This window comes from Meriones unguiculatus, chromosome 19 (assembly GCF_030254825.1).
Source record: "Meriones unguiculatus strain TT.TT164.6M chromosome 19, Bangor_MerUng_6.1, whole genome shotgun sequence".
Lineage (NCBI taxonomy): Eukaryota > Metazoa > Chordata > Mammalia > Rodentia > Muridae > Meriones > Meriones unguiculatus.
In genome coordinates this window covers 31,677,154-31,691,584 of record NC_083366.1, presented here as the reverse complement: position 1 = coordinate 31,691,584, position 14,431 = coordinate 31,677,154, and the positions used below count along the sequence as shown (strand labels likewise).

Sequence of the window (14,431 nt, the reverse complement as noted above, 5' to 3'; positions counted from 1 at the left end):
TTTGGTTGAATCCTCACGAGCAGAATTCATGGATGATTTTCAGTAGTCATGTCTATGGAAAACTTAGTAAGTACTGAAGTGATAAACAGAACAAAATCCAATATTGATAAAATTTCTGTTAGTGCATATTAAATTTTACCTAGTCTGCAACATTGCAGGAATGAAGAATAAAACTAAAATTGTAACTGAGAAGAGTATTTTCTGAGAATGCTTCATACCTCTGCCCAGAGACCCATATGGAGATTTCCCCATGGACATTCTTTTTCCCTTGAGGATGCTGTAGATAGGTAAGTACTAAGTGTTGCCATTTGCTTGGAAAGAAAATGTTCTCCTGTGATTCAACCTGTGCTAATAAAACAGCTTTCATGTCATCATTTGAGTCCATGCACACTCTGCAAAAAAAAAAAAAAAAAAAAAAAATTACAGATCAAAAACATGAGAATTCTGGCCTTAGTTAACACACACTGCCACTGTCATTCTCAGCATGTGAGATTAAAAGTCACTTCAATGTTAAAATAAACTAACTAAGAAAGTGAATATGACCATTTTACACCATATCTGCTTCCTCAATTTATGAACTAAAATGGATTAGATTCATTGGCTGATGTTAACTTGGCCAATAATTTCTAGAAATCAGGTCACAAAATCAGTTTCTACTTACATACTCATTGTTTATTTTAGAAATTAGAACGTAATATTTGGTTCACAAAGAAATTAATCATACTGTAATAAATGTCTAAATGCCAGAATATATCAGATGCTAACTTACTTCGCAAGATTACTGAAAAATAAGAAGATGTATGTAGAAAACACCAGGTAATATTTATAATATCTACAAAACATAAAACCTAAGTCTTTAATTTTGACTTTTACAAAGATAATATGTAATATGCATTAAACTAGTAATTGCTGTGTGCTGTTTGAGCTCACTGAGAAGCTGGCTCTGGAAGCAGATAAGACACCACACCCCCATGTCAAACCCAATCCTTTGTGTCTCAAAATGTCTTCTAAGGTTCTTATCCAGGGACAGGCTGGGCCCCTGGCCCTGTGCTCGTAAAAAAGAGTAAGAAAACAGCACAAAAATGAAAACATTGTGCCCTTAAGAACAGAAGGAGAATGTATTGTTTGAAATAAAATATAGTGCCTTTAAGAACAACTAAATAGAGAAACACTTTCCAACAGAGGTTACTATCCTTATTGCATGCATAAACATGGTTATAGTGGTACTGGAAGCTAGAAGATCACCCATGGAGAGAATCCTCTATCTGCCTGCAAACCTCTCAACCAATAATGCCAGCATGACTGTTTTCAGCAAGAGTTTTCCAGTCATTTCTGCTGGATGTCATAAGCACCTGATTGGCCACATTTTGTTACCTGTCTACTGCTAGATAGAATCCATGTGCTATCTGATAATTGTTCTTTTAATTTTTTTTCTGTAATGATCTTTAATAACATATTGTTATCACAAATATTATTTGATAATTTCTTGCATAAATTATTTTAAAACATAATCTATTTGTTAAAAGTTAAGAATCGTCAATACCGAAAGATAAAAGTGCCACTGTAGGGATCAGCCCACACTTGGATCATCAATGCTTTGGATCCCAATGAAATCAAATGAATACAGCCATCTTCTATGAGTCGGTCACCAAGATTGATGGATTCTGTACCTTCCAGTCTATCATCTTCTGTGAGAAAAATGTTAGAATCATCAATAAAATAGTTAAAAAAAAATTTTAAAAAATAATTAAAAAAAAACGTAGAAAAAGCAAATTTAAAAGAATGCAATTCATGTTGACTTATTTATAACAGGTCATTTACTCCAAATGTTGTTGAATCTGTTTCAAACAATGGCATTTTTAAAGGCTAAACATTAACCTCAAAAAACACCATGGGTAAAAAACAGTGTTTTAAAAGCTATGAAATGCTTTAAAATATGATAACTGAGGGCAGTTATGAGTAGGGCTTGTGGAGGACTGTAATCAGCTACACTCTGTACACAGCTTCTGCTTTTGTTGTATTGAGCCCCTATGACATGACTGATCCTAGCTTAGGGAGCACAAACCATCATCAACACATGCTTTGCACTAACAAAATGTACTTGGTTCTTGTTAGAAAGGCTTGATCTCTGATATTATTAAAACTCTTATTAGAAAAGCTGCAGTGCTTGGATGGTCATTGTTTAGAGGGGTGGATAACCTTGAGATAAAAGTGCTAAATGATGCCAAAACCCTGCATCATAGTTTGTCTTCAGCTGAGGGGAATGTTTATAGGCTTTGGGCTAGTTGGTTATCCCTCCCATGCCATCTTACCACTTCAGTCTTCAACTGCATGTATGTTCCTGTATCTGCCCCAGCAATGGCAGGTGAAGTATGATGAGCTATTTGTTACTATAATGTGACTTTATGTTAAATTAAGCTAAGATGTACTAAAATACACAGTGTATGTCCAAATGCTCAGAGTTTTAAAGAAAAGGAACATTATCAGTTATTAGGTTATATAAATATTAGCTGCCATTTTCAACAGGTTGAAAAAAAAATACACAACCAGTTTTTAGGACTCTTCCCTCTAGCTGCTATACATCTAAGCAACTGTTGCATACCTAAGAAAGAAGAGAACAAAAACAAAATGCAGTTTCAATACAGCCTAACATCAGTCCTTCTGTTACGGATGAACTCTGTTCTATCTTTGGACAATGACTATAGCATATAAATGATCAGGAATAGGAACTAGGAAGGGGCTACTGAGATAAGACACAGAAGGGGAACTCCTTCACAAAATAAAGTGACTAGAGGGTTTTATTTATTCCTTTCTGGTATCCGGAACCACACTAACACAATAATGGGACTGCTAACTTCATCAGCAGTTGTAGAAATAGGGTATCCCCATGTCCATATCAAAAGGTTAGAAGACAATGGAGATTAAGGCTGTCTGAAAACTCGGGCTTTTGTAATTCAATAGTTGAGTACAGCCTTTAAGGTGAAGAGATTCTAAAGAACACATTAAAACACTGCCACCTATCCTTAAAGCTCAGGCAAATGGCTACGACAGACCACACCCCTGCCATCATACCTGCTCCTTCAAAACTGCCATCTTGTAGAACTGACGGTCTGTTTCTTTGCTTTACCTTCTTTCCTCTCTCCGCAGCACTCTCAGACTCGCGGGCACACTCCACATTAAACCACAGGGAGGCGCTAAACCCTTCCGACAGGTGCGGCCAGCAGTTCTGCCCGAGCAGCGGCAGGTGAATTGGGGCTACGCGCCAGGAGGAGAGCAGCCTATATGGAAAACTCTCTCTGTCAGCCTCTTTCTTGCCTCGGGAAATCCGTGCTCTCCTCAATAAGCCTAAGGCTTTACTGTTAAGAATCCCGGGAGGCTTTTGGGATGAGACCTCAGTGCTTAAACTTGGGGTATGCAGCAATGGGAAGGTAAGATACTGTGAAGGGCTCATAGTAAAATCACTTTCAACAATTTTCTGAATACCAAGGAGAAGAATTTCCTAGAAAAAAAAAGATAAGTAAAAGTTTACAATCTTATTACCAGACACATAACAATCTCAAAATTGAGGTTATAAGTAAAATTACAAGCATATCTGTGCATAGTAGTCTTTTAATTTAAACAGCATATCAATCACATCTTCAAAACTTTAATTTTATATAAGATAAGATATAAAGATTTAATTCTTAGGTAATCTCTTGATAAATTTGGTTTAAATTTTTGTATTTATGGAATTAATCTACTATTTATGAGTAGCTTTTAAGTTTTAATTATAAATGAAATTCAATAATTACATCAGGAATTATTTCTATCAAACAAGGTTATTCCTATAGTATTCCTCTCAAAATTATTTTTAAGATTTATTTTTATTAGTGTGTGTTCATGTATGTATGTGGGTATGCATGCATGTGTATGTACATGCCGGACTGGCTGCCTGAACAGGTACCTGAAAAAGCCAGAAAATAGGATCAGATTGCTTGGAGCTGGAGTTACAGGTATTTGTAAGCTGCCCTGAGTGGGTGCCAGGATCTGAACTCTGGTCTTCCAGTCCCATAACTCAAATATTTTTAAGTGAGAAGTAAAACCTTACAAATTCTCCAGATTCCTAAGTGATATTCTACCATGATCAAATGTATAAAATTGCTCACATTCATTATTATTATTATTACTACTACTACTACAGATTTTTCCCTAGCCAAGAAAAATTTCTTTCATTTGCTTCTAGTGAACTGAAGTAAAATTTTAAAATTTTACTCATAATCTCATAATTATGTTTGTGGTTTAAATGCCATACAAAAAAAACAGGTAAAATATAGAATGTTAAAATTCACACATAATTTAAAAAAGAAATAATCTGTCAATATCCACCCAGCTCTCAAGGACCCACAGTGGTGGTTCACAGAACTTCCATGGGGCCTTAAGACTGCAGTGGGTAGTGAGGTGGGCATGAAGTGGACAGGGCTCTGTCCATCCTGCTTCACATAGGACAGCCTCAATGTTCTGAGAGTCATCAGAAGATTCTTCCAGTCAAGACTGCATTAAAAAGATGGCTTCCTGCTAAGTGGCACAAGCTACAGCAACAGGAAGGAGAACACTCAACAAAAGAACAGGTAATAATTTTTTTTAGGAAAAGGACAGCTGGCTCTTTGACCTCTCCCAACCTCCCGAGGGAGGAGCAGCCCTGCTAGGCCACAGAGGAGGACATTGCAGCCAGTCCTGAAGATACCTGATAAGCTAGGGTCAGATGGAAGGTGAGGAGGTCCTCCCCTATCAGTGGACTTGTAAGGGGCAGGGAGGAGATGAGGGAGGGAGGGTGGGGTGGGGAGGGAATGACAGAGCAGGCTACAGCTGGGATACAAAGTTAATAAACTGTAACTAATATTAAAAAAATAAAAATTTAATTAAAAAAAAAGAAAAAGTACAAATCTGGGATGATTGTTGTGACTTATACTTAAATTTTCTTTAGTGATTAAAATCACAGCATTTCTCAAGCGCAAAGGTTGCAGGCGACATAGGGCTAACGGCATCTGGTTACTACAAGTCTAAGTGAAATGGTTAAGATATATACAGATAATATAAATGAATATGTCAAACATAGAACATGAAACTGGCTACACAGCAATTATAATATCAAGAGCTGAATGATTTACAAATTAGAAAACAGTATATTACATTAAGGAATTAGTAAAAATTCTAGCATATTTACCGTACAAGGAGATTTCTCCAGAAATATTCTCAAAAGAAGGGTTAACTCCTCTGAACATGTTCTTGAACTCATCAAAGATACCAAGAGATCAACCAATACTCTCTGGCATGCTAAATTTTAAAAACAAAAAAATTAAAGCCATTACACATTTAATTAAAGAAAGATAATAATCAAATTTCATTGAAAGAAATAAAAACTACTGTCATATCTTGAATGATTACACAAAATCTAGTTAGTAATCATGAAACTTTCTGAATAAATAGCAAGATAACTAATGGCATATTGTAAAACAGCATTTTTTTTTATTCTACTGAAGAGCTTAGCATAAAACAAAAGCAATGGTACACTAATTCATAAAAATTCCTTAAAGTAATAATTATTATTTACAGATCATTTTTTACAGTGTCTCAAATATATTTTTACATGTATGTTTCTCACTCCAAAACAGAAAGTAAGAGTTATTCTCTCCACTTCAAACATGACAAAAATAATACTGATATAAAACCCTTAAAAGACTGGAGGTTTACAACTAGAAACCCAGTTTAACTAACCTGCTTCATAAAGGTAATGGGTAGACAGAATAGTGTAAGAGGAGGCCTTTCTGAAAGGATGACTTGCAAGGAGATCATCAACTAGCATGGACTTTACCATGCAGATAATTAATGCAACTCCATTACAGGTTTTTGAATAGAAAAGTAACACAACCAAAGTGTGCTTAGATTTTTTTATTTTTTAAGAGTTCAGAACTGACAGGTTTCAGTGAATGAAAGGATATACACACAGGCAAAAATTTTAGAAAACAGAAAATAATTAAGCAACAATCTCTTTTCCTCCCTCATTCCCTCCCTGCTCTTTTTCCTCCCTTCCTCTTACTGCCCCCCACCCCCGCCTCATGCTTATGGATCAGATGTTAGCTACTGCTCCTGGACCATGCCTGCCTGCCTACTGCCATGCTCCCTGTTAGGATGATTATGAGTTCACCCTCTGAAACTGTTAGCCCCCATTAAATGCTTTTTTTTCCCCTATAAGTTACCTTGATCATATTTGTCACAGCAATAGAAAAGGAACTAAGACATTGGGTAGTTGCCATAATTATAAAAAATGAATAAAATGTTGGAATAGAATTTTTAGTCTCTCTGAATATAGCACAAAAGAAGAGAAGTACAACAGATAAAATACATGGTAGGATCAATCTCCAAAGCCCAAGATTACAACTCACAGGCAAGAAAACAAAGAGCAAAGAATATTAAGGGGAGAAAATAATTTTTAGAAATAATAAATCTTTATGATCATAGATCATTCTTTCCTAAGTTTAACAGAAAAGGCATAGAAAAAAAAGCAAGGAAATGTGACAATTAATGTATCTTAGAAGGGAAGGTCTCTTTGAACAAGAAAAGGACATTAAGTAACAACTTAGAAAAAACTGAGTATGTCATAATTAATATTGTTATATAGTAATAATAGTATATAATTAGTATATATAATATATAACAGTATGTATAGTTATATAATACATATATAGTTATAGAGTATATATATATATATAGTAATCATGCACTAATGAAGGTTTATAAACTTTAACTTGTCATACCAGTGTTAAATGTTTATAATGGGAAAACTGGTAAGAAAGAGTATAATGTGACTACAATATATTCATGTATTAAGTTAGTAAATAGAGAGGAAAAGCCTTTTCCTTATAGTACAATCCCAACTCATAAATGTATAAAGAATGTCAGAAGTAGAAAATCATTACTTGGCAAACATTACAACACTACCCTTTTCCGTTATGATCACCAATACATGCTAAAAATTGTGGGCTAAAACATGAGAAAAGTCATATGTACATACTTTCAAGTTGCCATCCATAGATACTTGCAAATTACAATGAGAAACCTGGTAGACCATCTTAACCTGAAATGATTAAAATTAACACCCTAATGATATTAAGACAGCTGTCACAAAGCTTTTGATATGATGACCTCTAGAGGATTTAACTCCAATATTGGGTATTCCTGACAAAAATGTGTAACTTGACTTTAACTTGGAGGGTGGAAGCATCACACAAACCCAAATTAACATTCCCATACATTAGCTGTAACCCTCTAACTGTAGCTTAGCTTTACTGTGGGCAGAAGTCACACTCATTTTCATTATGAATGTCTCCAATGTCTGAGAAAGTACTAAGTAGAGGGGAGAAGAACACATGAACAGCAGTACAGCGCTTACATCAGGTCACAGTCCCCATGAAGCTCCTGAACAACTTACTTCAGGCCCTGGAATCTGTATCTTCCCCTCTATTCAATAAGAATACTTACATTTTATTGATTGAGTATAAAGAATAAATAAGATGATACATAGTATATAAAAACAACTTGGAAACCACAGAGCATTATGCTAGTGGAAGCCATAATCATTAATTCTTCACATAACAGTGCAATAATTACAAAGCTATTTCCTTAAACCAGATTCAACTCACCTTGAAAATCAGAATTAGTTTGTGTTAGAATATTCACGAACCCTCCTAGAAGAATTTTCACAGTTCCCTAAAGATTAAAAAAGGAAACATAAAAATTAAAATGTTTAACTTTGTAAAAGCATAATACAACTGCAATGTCATAATAAATTATTTCAAAGGGCCTATATGTACATGAATCTCTCTCTCTCTCTTTCTCTCTGTCTTTCTGTGTGTGTGTGTGTATTAATGTGTGTGCATGCATGTGTGTGTGTGTGTGTGTGTGTGTGCGCGCACGCGCACGCGCATGCACTAGTTTAAATGGCTGGAAAGAATACTGTTGAGAGGCTAGAGAGATGGCTCAGAGATTAAGAGCACTGACTGCTCATCCAGAGGCACTGAATACAATTCCCAGCAACCACATGGTGGCTCACAACCATGTGAGCTCATAAACCCTTCCCTCCTCCCCTCCTGATCCCACCCTCCTTCCCCCTTCTTCATGCATGCCCCTCCCCAAGTCCACTGATAGGGGAGGTCCTCCTCTCCTTCCTTCTGATCTTAGTCTATCAGATCTCATCAGGAGTGGCTGCATTGTCATCTTCTGTGGCCTGGTAAGGCTGCTCCCCTCAGGGGGAGGTGATCAAGGAGCAGGCCAATCAGATTATGTCAACCATCTACAATGGGATCTGATGCCCTCTTCGTCTGATGTTCTCTTCTGTCATGCAAATAGAATTCTTAAATACATAGACAAATAAATCTTAAAAAAAAAAAACAGAATACTGTTGGAGGATCAAATACAACTTTAAGATCCGCTTAGAATACATTACTATTACTGTTGAGCTAATGACAATATTGATTTTATGCTACTTATTAGAGAGACATAGAATTAGATAATGTTAAAAACTCACTAGAAACTCAAAACACACTAAAGGCAAGATAAAGAGACAAGTTATCATCTCGATTTTCATACAAAGCTGAGTTATACATAAGGAGATGACTAATTGGGGCATGAGTGCAATAAATACTGATTCAACTTAGTATGTCTTTTACCTGTTGCATGAGCAGAGAAATGTTCTTTTCCTTCTGCCTGACAATTTTCAGAAAGCTCTCAAACACATGAGCAAGCACATCAAGTTTAGCTTTGCTAGCAGAAAGCAAGTTTAATCCCAGCATGCAAATCTCAGGGTATATTATTTCCCCATGAGTGAGGTTTTCATGTAAGTTGTTTGGAACAACTGATGCACTGAATCCTTCTGCTTCAAGTTTTAGTTCTCCTCCTGAAAAAGAAAAGAAAAAGAATTTGTTTATTCCCCAAACACTGAATATTTCAACCCTAACTCATCACTTAGACTTTTTAATGAAAACAGTGCTACTTCTATGACGATGCTCACAAAGCCTTCCCCTGCAGCATTACTATTGATTAAGGCTTGAACAATGAAGTCTTCTGGATAGTTTAATTTTGAAAATAATTTTGCTCTTCAATGAAGCTACGAATATTGCCAACAGAAGTTTTTATGAACATGTGATACAGAGTTAACATATTCTTTTGATGTAACTAGAAAAAAAATTATCACAAGCTTTCTGATCCCCAAATATCTAAATCACAGCACAGTTTATTTTATCTGCCCCTATTTCTGTGGTACTAGCAGGCTTGGCTTGCTGAAGTCTAATCATTGTCCTCTTTATGGCTGTCTTACTGGCTTGCCTTAGAAGGGTCTGCTCATAGAGGATGGAGGGAAGTGCTTACTACACAAGTGTGAGGCCCCGGGTTCAGATTCTTAGCACTCATACAGGAAGCTGGACGCTGTACCAAGAGTCAAAAATACCAGGCTTAAGGCAAGTGACTCTCTGGAGCTTACTGGCCAGCCGGCTTAATAGAATCAGCAAACGCTAGATACAGTCAGAGACTCTGTGAGGCAGGTGAGATGACCGGTGGGTAAAGGCACTTGCCACACAAGCCTTTCCTACAACCTGAGTTTGGACCCTGGAACAGGTGCAAGGAGAGGCTCCACAGAGCTGTCCTTTGCCCAAATACTCACCATGGTACACATGTGTTTGTCCCCCAGATCATATATACTCACACAAAAATAATAATAAATGAACTAAAGTTTAAAAAATAAGATAAAATGCCTGGCACAGTAACCCACACCTCTAGACGCAGCACTGGGGAAGTAGAGCAGCTGAATCTCTGTGAGCTGGAGGCCAGGCTGGTCTACATAGTGAGTTCCAGGACAGCTAGAGCTACACAGTGAGACCAACCTTGTATTTAAAAAAATTAAAATAAAAACCAACAACAAAACAAGCACACATAGGGAAATCAACCACTGTAAAGTTTTACCTAGGTCATGATAAAACCACCATTTTTTTTTCCCCAAAAAACAGACTATAGGTTCATTATACATTTCAACTTTAAAATCAGCGATTATCCTCGTCTACAAAGGAAGTCCAGGACAGCCAGGGCTTCACAGAGAAACCATGTCTCAAAAATTTTTTTTAAATCAGTGATTATTTCCATTCCTTCCACACAAAATAGAAAAATAATTTCTAACAAGAATAAACTACTGTAAACCTAAAGAAAACTAACCATGCTGGAAAAGTCCCAAGGTCAGTATCTGAAATAATAGAATCCTCACAAAAAGATTTTGAATCAAATAATCTGTGTTAGTTAGGGTTTCTGTTACTGTAATAAAACACCACTATAAAAAGCAACTTGGGTGAGGATAAAGAGAAGGCTCAGTGGTTGAGAGCACTGGTTGCTCTTTCCAGAGGTCCTGAGTGCAATTCCCAGCAACCACACAGTGGTATAAATGAATGGTCACAACCATTCATAATATAATCTAATGCCTTCTTCTGGAATTCAGACTTACATGCAGACAGAGCACTCAGACATAAAATAAATAAATAAATCTTTAAAAATAATAAAAAGCAACTTGGGAAAGAAAGGGTTTATGTCAACTTACTATTCTTAGGCCACACTTACTCAGGGCAGGAACTGAGCAGGAGCCATAGAGGTGTGCCGCTTACTGGTTTGCTCACCAGGGCTTCCCAGGCCTACCTGCCCAAGAGTGGTGCCCACAATGAGCTGAGCCCCTCCAAATCACTAAATTAAAAAAATGCACAAAGGCTTGCTCACAGGCCACTCTGATGGAGGCATTATCTCAGCTGAGGTTCCCCCTTCCCCAATGACTCTAGCTTGTGTCACGTTGACGTGAAACACGCAGACAGACCATCTACAACTGCATTGTATCCCGCCTGCACAGCCAGCACAAAGGATCACATGCAACACAGTTCCATCCTAACAACAAGTTAGGCTACAGAAAATGACAAAGGAACCTGCTGTAACAGCCATGGGTATCACTGACAGTGAGATTCAATGTGCGTCTCACCTCTTCAGAAAGAGCTTCCCTGAACAGCCAATGATTGGTACATCCCCACTTTTCCTTGTAGTGTCTACTTCTGGGTATCGCCTTTCTTTCCTGCTGGAACGCATATGAAAGCAAGGACTTTGCCCTTCATCCATATTCTTAGGCATCTACTTGTTTAGACAAGAAGGGTCTTTGTTTTGTTTTGTTCTTACAGTACAAAGTACCCACCATATAGGGTTGTTATGGTTGTGTGCTATCACTGAAGCCATCCCTAGTCTTGGTCTCACAGGTGAAATTACATATTCAAACAGCAGATTTGTTGTGATGAGCAAATAAAATGATAATGCAATGCCCTTCTGAAACTGTACGGCCAGGAGATAGGGGCAGGATGAAGCATTTTGCTAATTTACAATCTGACTGTCAATAAAATCACAAGCATCAGAGACATTTTACCATCTTCTTGGGTGTCACCATCCTCAGGATTGCTTTCACTATCTGCTTCATAACCTTCTTCCTCACCCAGAAGTTTCAGACTACAACACTGAGAATCCTCAGTTTCTTCTGAAAAATCTCCAGGCTGGGACAACAGTTCTTCCTCAGATGGATGACTCTATAAGGCCAGTAAAATTTAAAGGGAACAGTTGTGGCACTGTATTTGGTAACAGAATACTTATTGCTCAGAAGTCTCTTTAAGAACAATCTCAATATTTTATTCAAAAGAAAAAAAATCTTAGTAATCAGCAGTCACTGAAAAATATGAAATTGACTAAGTAAAATGTCCCAAACTCTCTCAGATAACTCAGATCAAAAGGCTATAGCTGACAAAACCATTGGTCACTTTTGCTTCTCTGATAAATAAATCTACTCAGAAAATTTCATTCTAGTTGCACAACAAAGAATGACTGAAAACCACAACAAAGCAGTATTCTATTGTGCAGAACTTAATCCTAATAATAAATATATGTTACTTTCACACATTGTTAAAAAGCACATTTTCCCAAAAGCATTTTTAAAAAATAAAAATTAAGTGCTTCATAAACTAGGAAATTGCAAAAGCTGCATTTTACAAATGAAATAAGCGTTTCAGAATACAATTGTCTACTTATAAGCATCTCAGAAATCAGAGTTCCAGCATCAACTTCCTTTTTAATATCTGTAGGAAGACTTTTTTCATTTAAAAATGCTACCGACATTTTCACCTTAGGACATATTTGAGTTTATAAAAGCTCAGAGAACTTTATCATTGATATATTTGGTTTATAAAAGCTCAGAGAACTTTATCATTGCAACAGCAATCAAAGGTAACAAAACAAACAAAAGGTGACTTGTTAGAGTCTGCTATTTGATTCAACAACCAACAGAAAATATTTCAATAAGATTTAAAATTACATAAAACAATAACATTGAATATTATGGCAAAATACAGTAAAATACCAAATATATTACTAAACCAAAGGTTTAAAAAAAAGTTATGTAAAGATAAAAGTTAACAATAGTTAACCCAGTATCCAAGTGGGTTCCCTAGTAAGGGGGACAGGAATTGTTTCAGACATGAACTCATGGGCTTCCCCTCCCCCCTGAGGGAGGAGCAGCCTTGCTAGGCCACATTGCAACCATCCTGAAGATACCTGATAAGCTAGGGCCAGACGGAAGGAGAGGAGGACACCCCCTCTCAGTGGACTACCATTGAAGGGGGCAGGGAGGAGATGAGGGAGGGAGGGGAGGATTTGGAGGGAAAGAGGGAGAGGGCTACAGCTGGGATACAAGTGACTGTATAAAATTATTTAAAAATAAAAAAATATTTTAAAAATAATAAAAAAAATAAAAGGCCAAACAAACAAAAAACAATAGTTAACCAAAGTAAAAGAAGCATAAAGGAAGGAAAAATGAGCTAAAACTCACATCATAAAGTTTCAGGAAAAAATTAAAAAGTTACATTAGAAAAATGCTAACAGAACTCTTCTACATGGGTGTTGGTCATTGTTATGTTGAACAACTTAAAATTAAAGTCAAGTAGAGAGTTCTGGAAATATCAGCCATGACAAACAGGACCAGATAATATACCCAAGCATTACTATCCCTGAATAATCATTTAATAGATTATTAGCTGCTGCAAACCAGGATTTTCTTTCAAAATACTCGAGGAAAGAAAAAGATATGGAAGAGATGGGCGAGCAAACACGTTGACGCTGAGGCGCCAGCTGTAGAAGTAGCTGACACACGGGTGGCGGTGATATAGTTTCTATTCAGATCTAGAATTTTCCCAACTTAAATGTTTTAGGGAAAAAAAAGATTATCAGTTATATTTAAGATTATCAAACCTTAATACATTTTGTCTCAGTGGGAACAATTATCAAAATGCTTCCTGATTAGATTAACTGAAGCATATTGTGTTGATTGCCCTGCTTTTCTCTGAGGTAGGACCCCCCATTCCAGAAGACAGAGTACGAACCAAGGAACTCACCTGATCAAAATTCATGTCCTTGTGGTCTAAATCAATGCCCTGGTCCCACCCCACATATGCCAGTTTCTGCTAGTCATTCCTCAGAACACAACACATGAATTTGTACCTTTTCAGTCACAGTATCACCAGGATCCAAATCTGCTGAATGACTTCCCAGGGCTACTCGAAGCAGGGCATCAAATAAAGGCTTTGCTAATTCTGTTTCTGCCACCTTTGACTGGGAAAGGTGTTCCCTCATTTCACACAAGATATTTTCCACAGACATGCTCTAAGGTAAAATGAGAGATTAAGAATATCAATACATGCTTTAAAAAAACCAAACTGTCAAAAAGGATTACAAAATGTAGAAAAATTCATTTATTTGTATTTGATGTAAAGGTAAACTGACTGTAAAATTTCAGTTCTTATCCAAATAGTCTGTTAAAATTTGTTTAATTTTTACTTATAAATATATTGAATTTTAAATTTCAATGTACTTTAAATTACTTAAGTCATAAAAAAATCCACTCTTAGCTGGGTGACTGGTGGCACATGCCTTTAATCCCAACACACAGGAGGCAGAGGCAGGTGGATCTCTGAGTTAAAGACCAGCCTGGTCTACAGAGAGAGGTTCCAGACCAGCCAGGGCTACACAGAGAAACTCTGTCTTTAAAAACAAATAAAGAAAGAAAGAAGCAAACAAAAATCCACTTTTTGGGGTTGAGGAGATGGCTCAATGATTAGGAGTCCTTGCAGAGGACCCAGGTTCTAGTCTCAACACCCATATGGCAGCTCACAACTATAACTCCAGTTCTAGGGAACCCAATGCCATCTCTCCTGGCCTTTCCAGGCACTGTGCACACATACTGTACATACATACATGCAGGCAAAATACTCATACTCACAAAATAAAAAATAAATCTTAAATATTTTACAAAATCATTCTTTGAAACTCCAAAATTTTAAAT

The 14,431-nt window shown here is 36.7% G+C and overlaps 1 protein-coding gene across 4 annotated transcripts in view; it reads right to left on the bottom strand.

Moving 5' to 3' along the window:
- Lyst (lysosomal trafficking regulator) overlaps window positions 1-14,431 on the bottom strand; it is a 174,631-nt gene that overhangs the window by 96,987 nt on the left and 63,213 nt on the right. For 3 of the 4 annotated variants that reach the window (XM_060372467.1, XM_060372466.1, XM_060372469.1), the window contains exons 7-14: window positions 13,591-13,752; window positions 11,474-11,630; window positions 8,706-8,932; window positions 7,680-7,746; window positions 5,204-5,313; window positions 3,073-3,499; window positions 1,544-1,688; window positions 219-392 (exon numbers count right to left, since the gene is read on the bottom strand). In XM_060372467.1, coding sequence (XP_060228450.1) covers window positions 219-392; window positions 1,544-1,688; window positions 3,073-3,499; window positions 5,204-5,313; window positions 7,680-7,746; window positions 8,706-8,932; window positions 11,474-11,630; window positions 13,591-13,752 — 1,469 coding nt within the window. The remainder of the gene's footprint in view (window positions 1-218; window positions 393-1,543; window positions 1,689-3,072; window positions 3,500-5,203; window positions 5,314-7,679; window positions 7,747-8,705; window positions 8,933-11,473; window positions 11,631-13,590; window positions 13,753-14,431) is intronic. The other variant, XM_060372468.1, reaches the window with a different exon arrangement.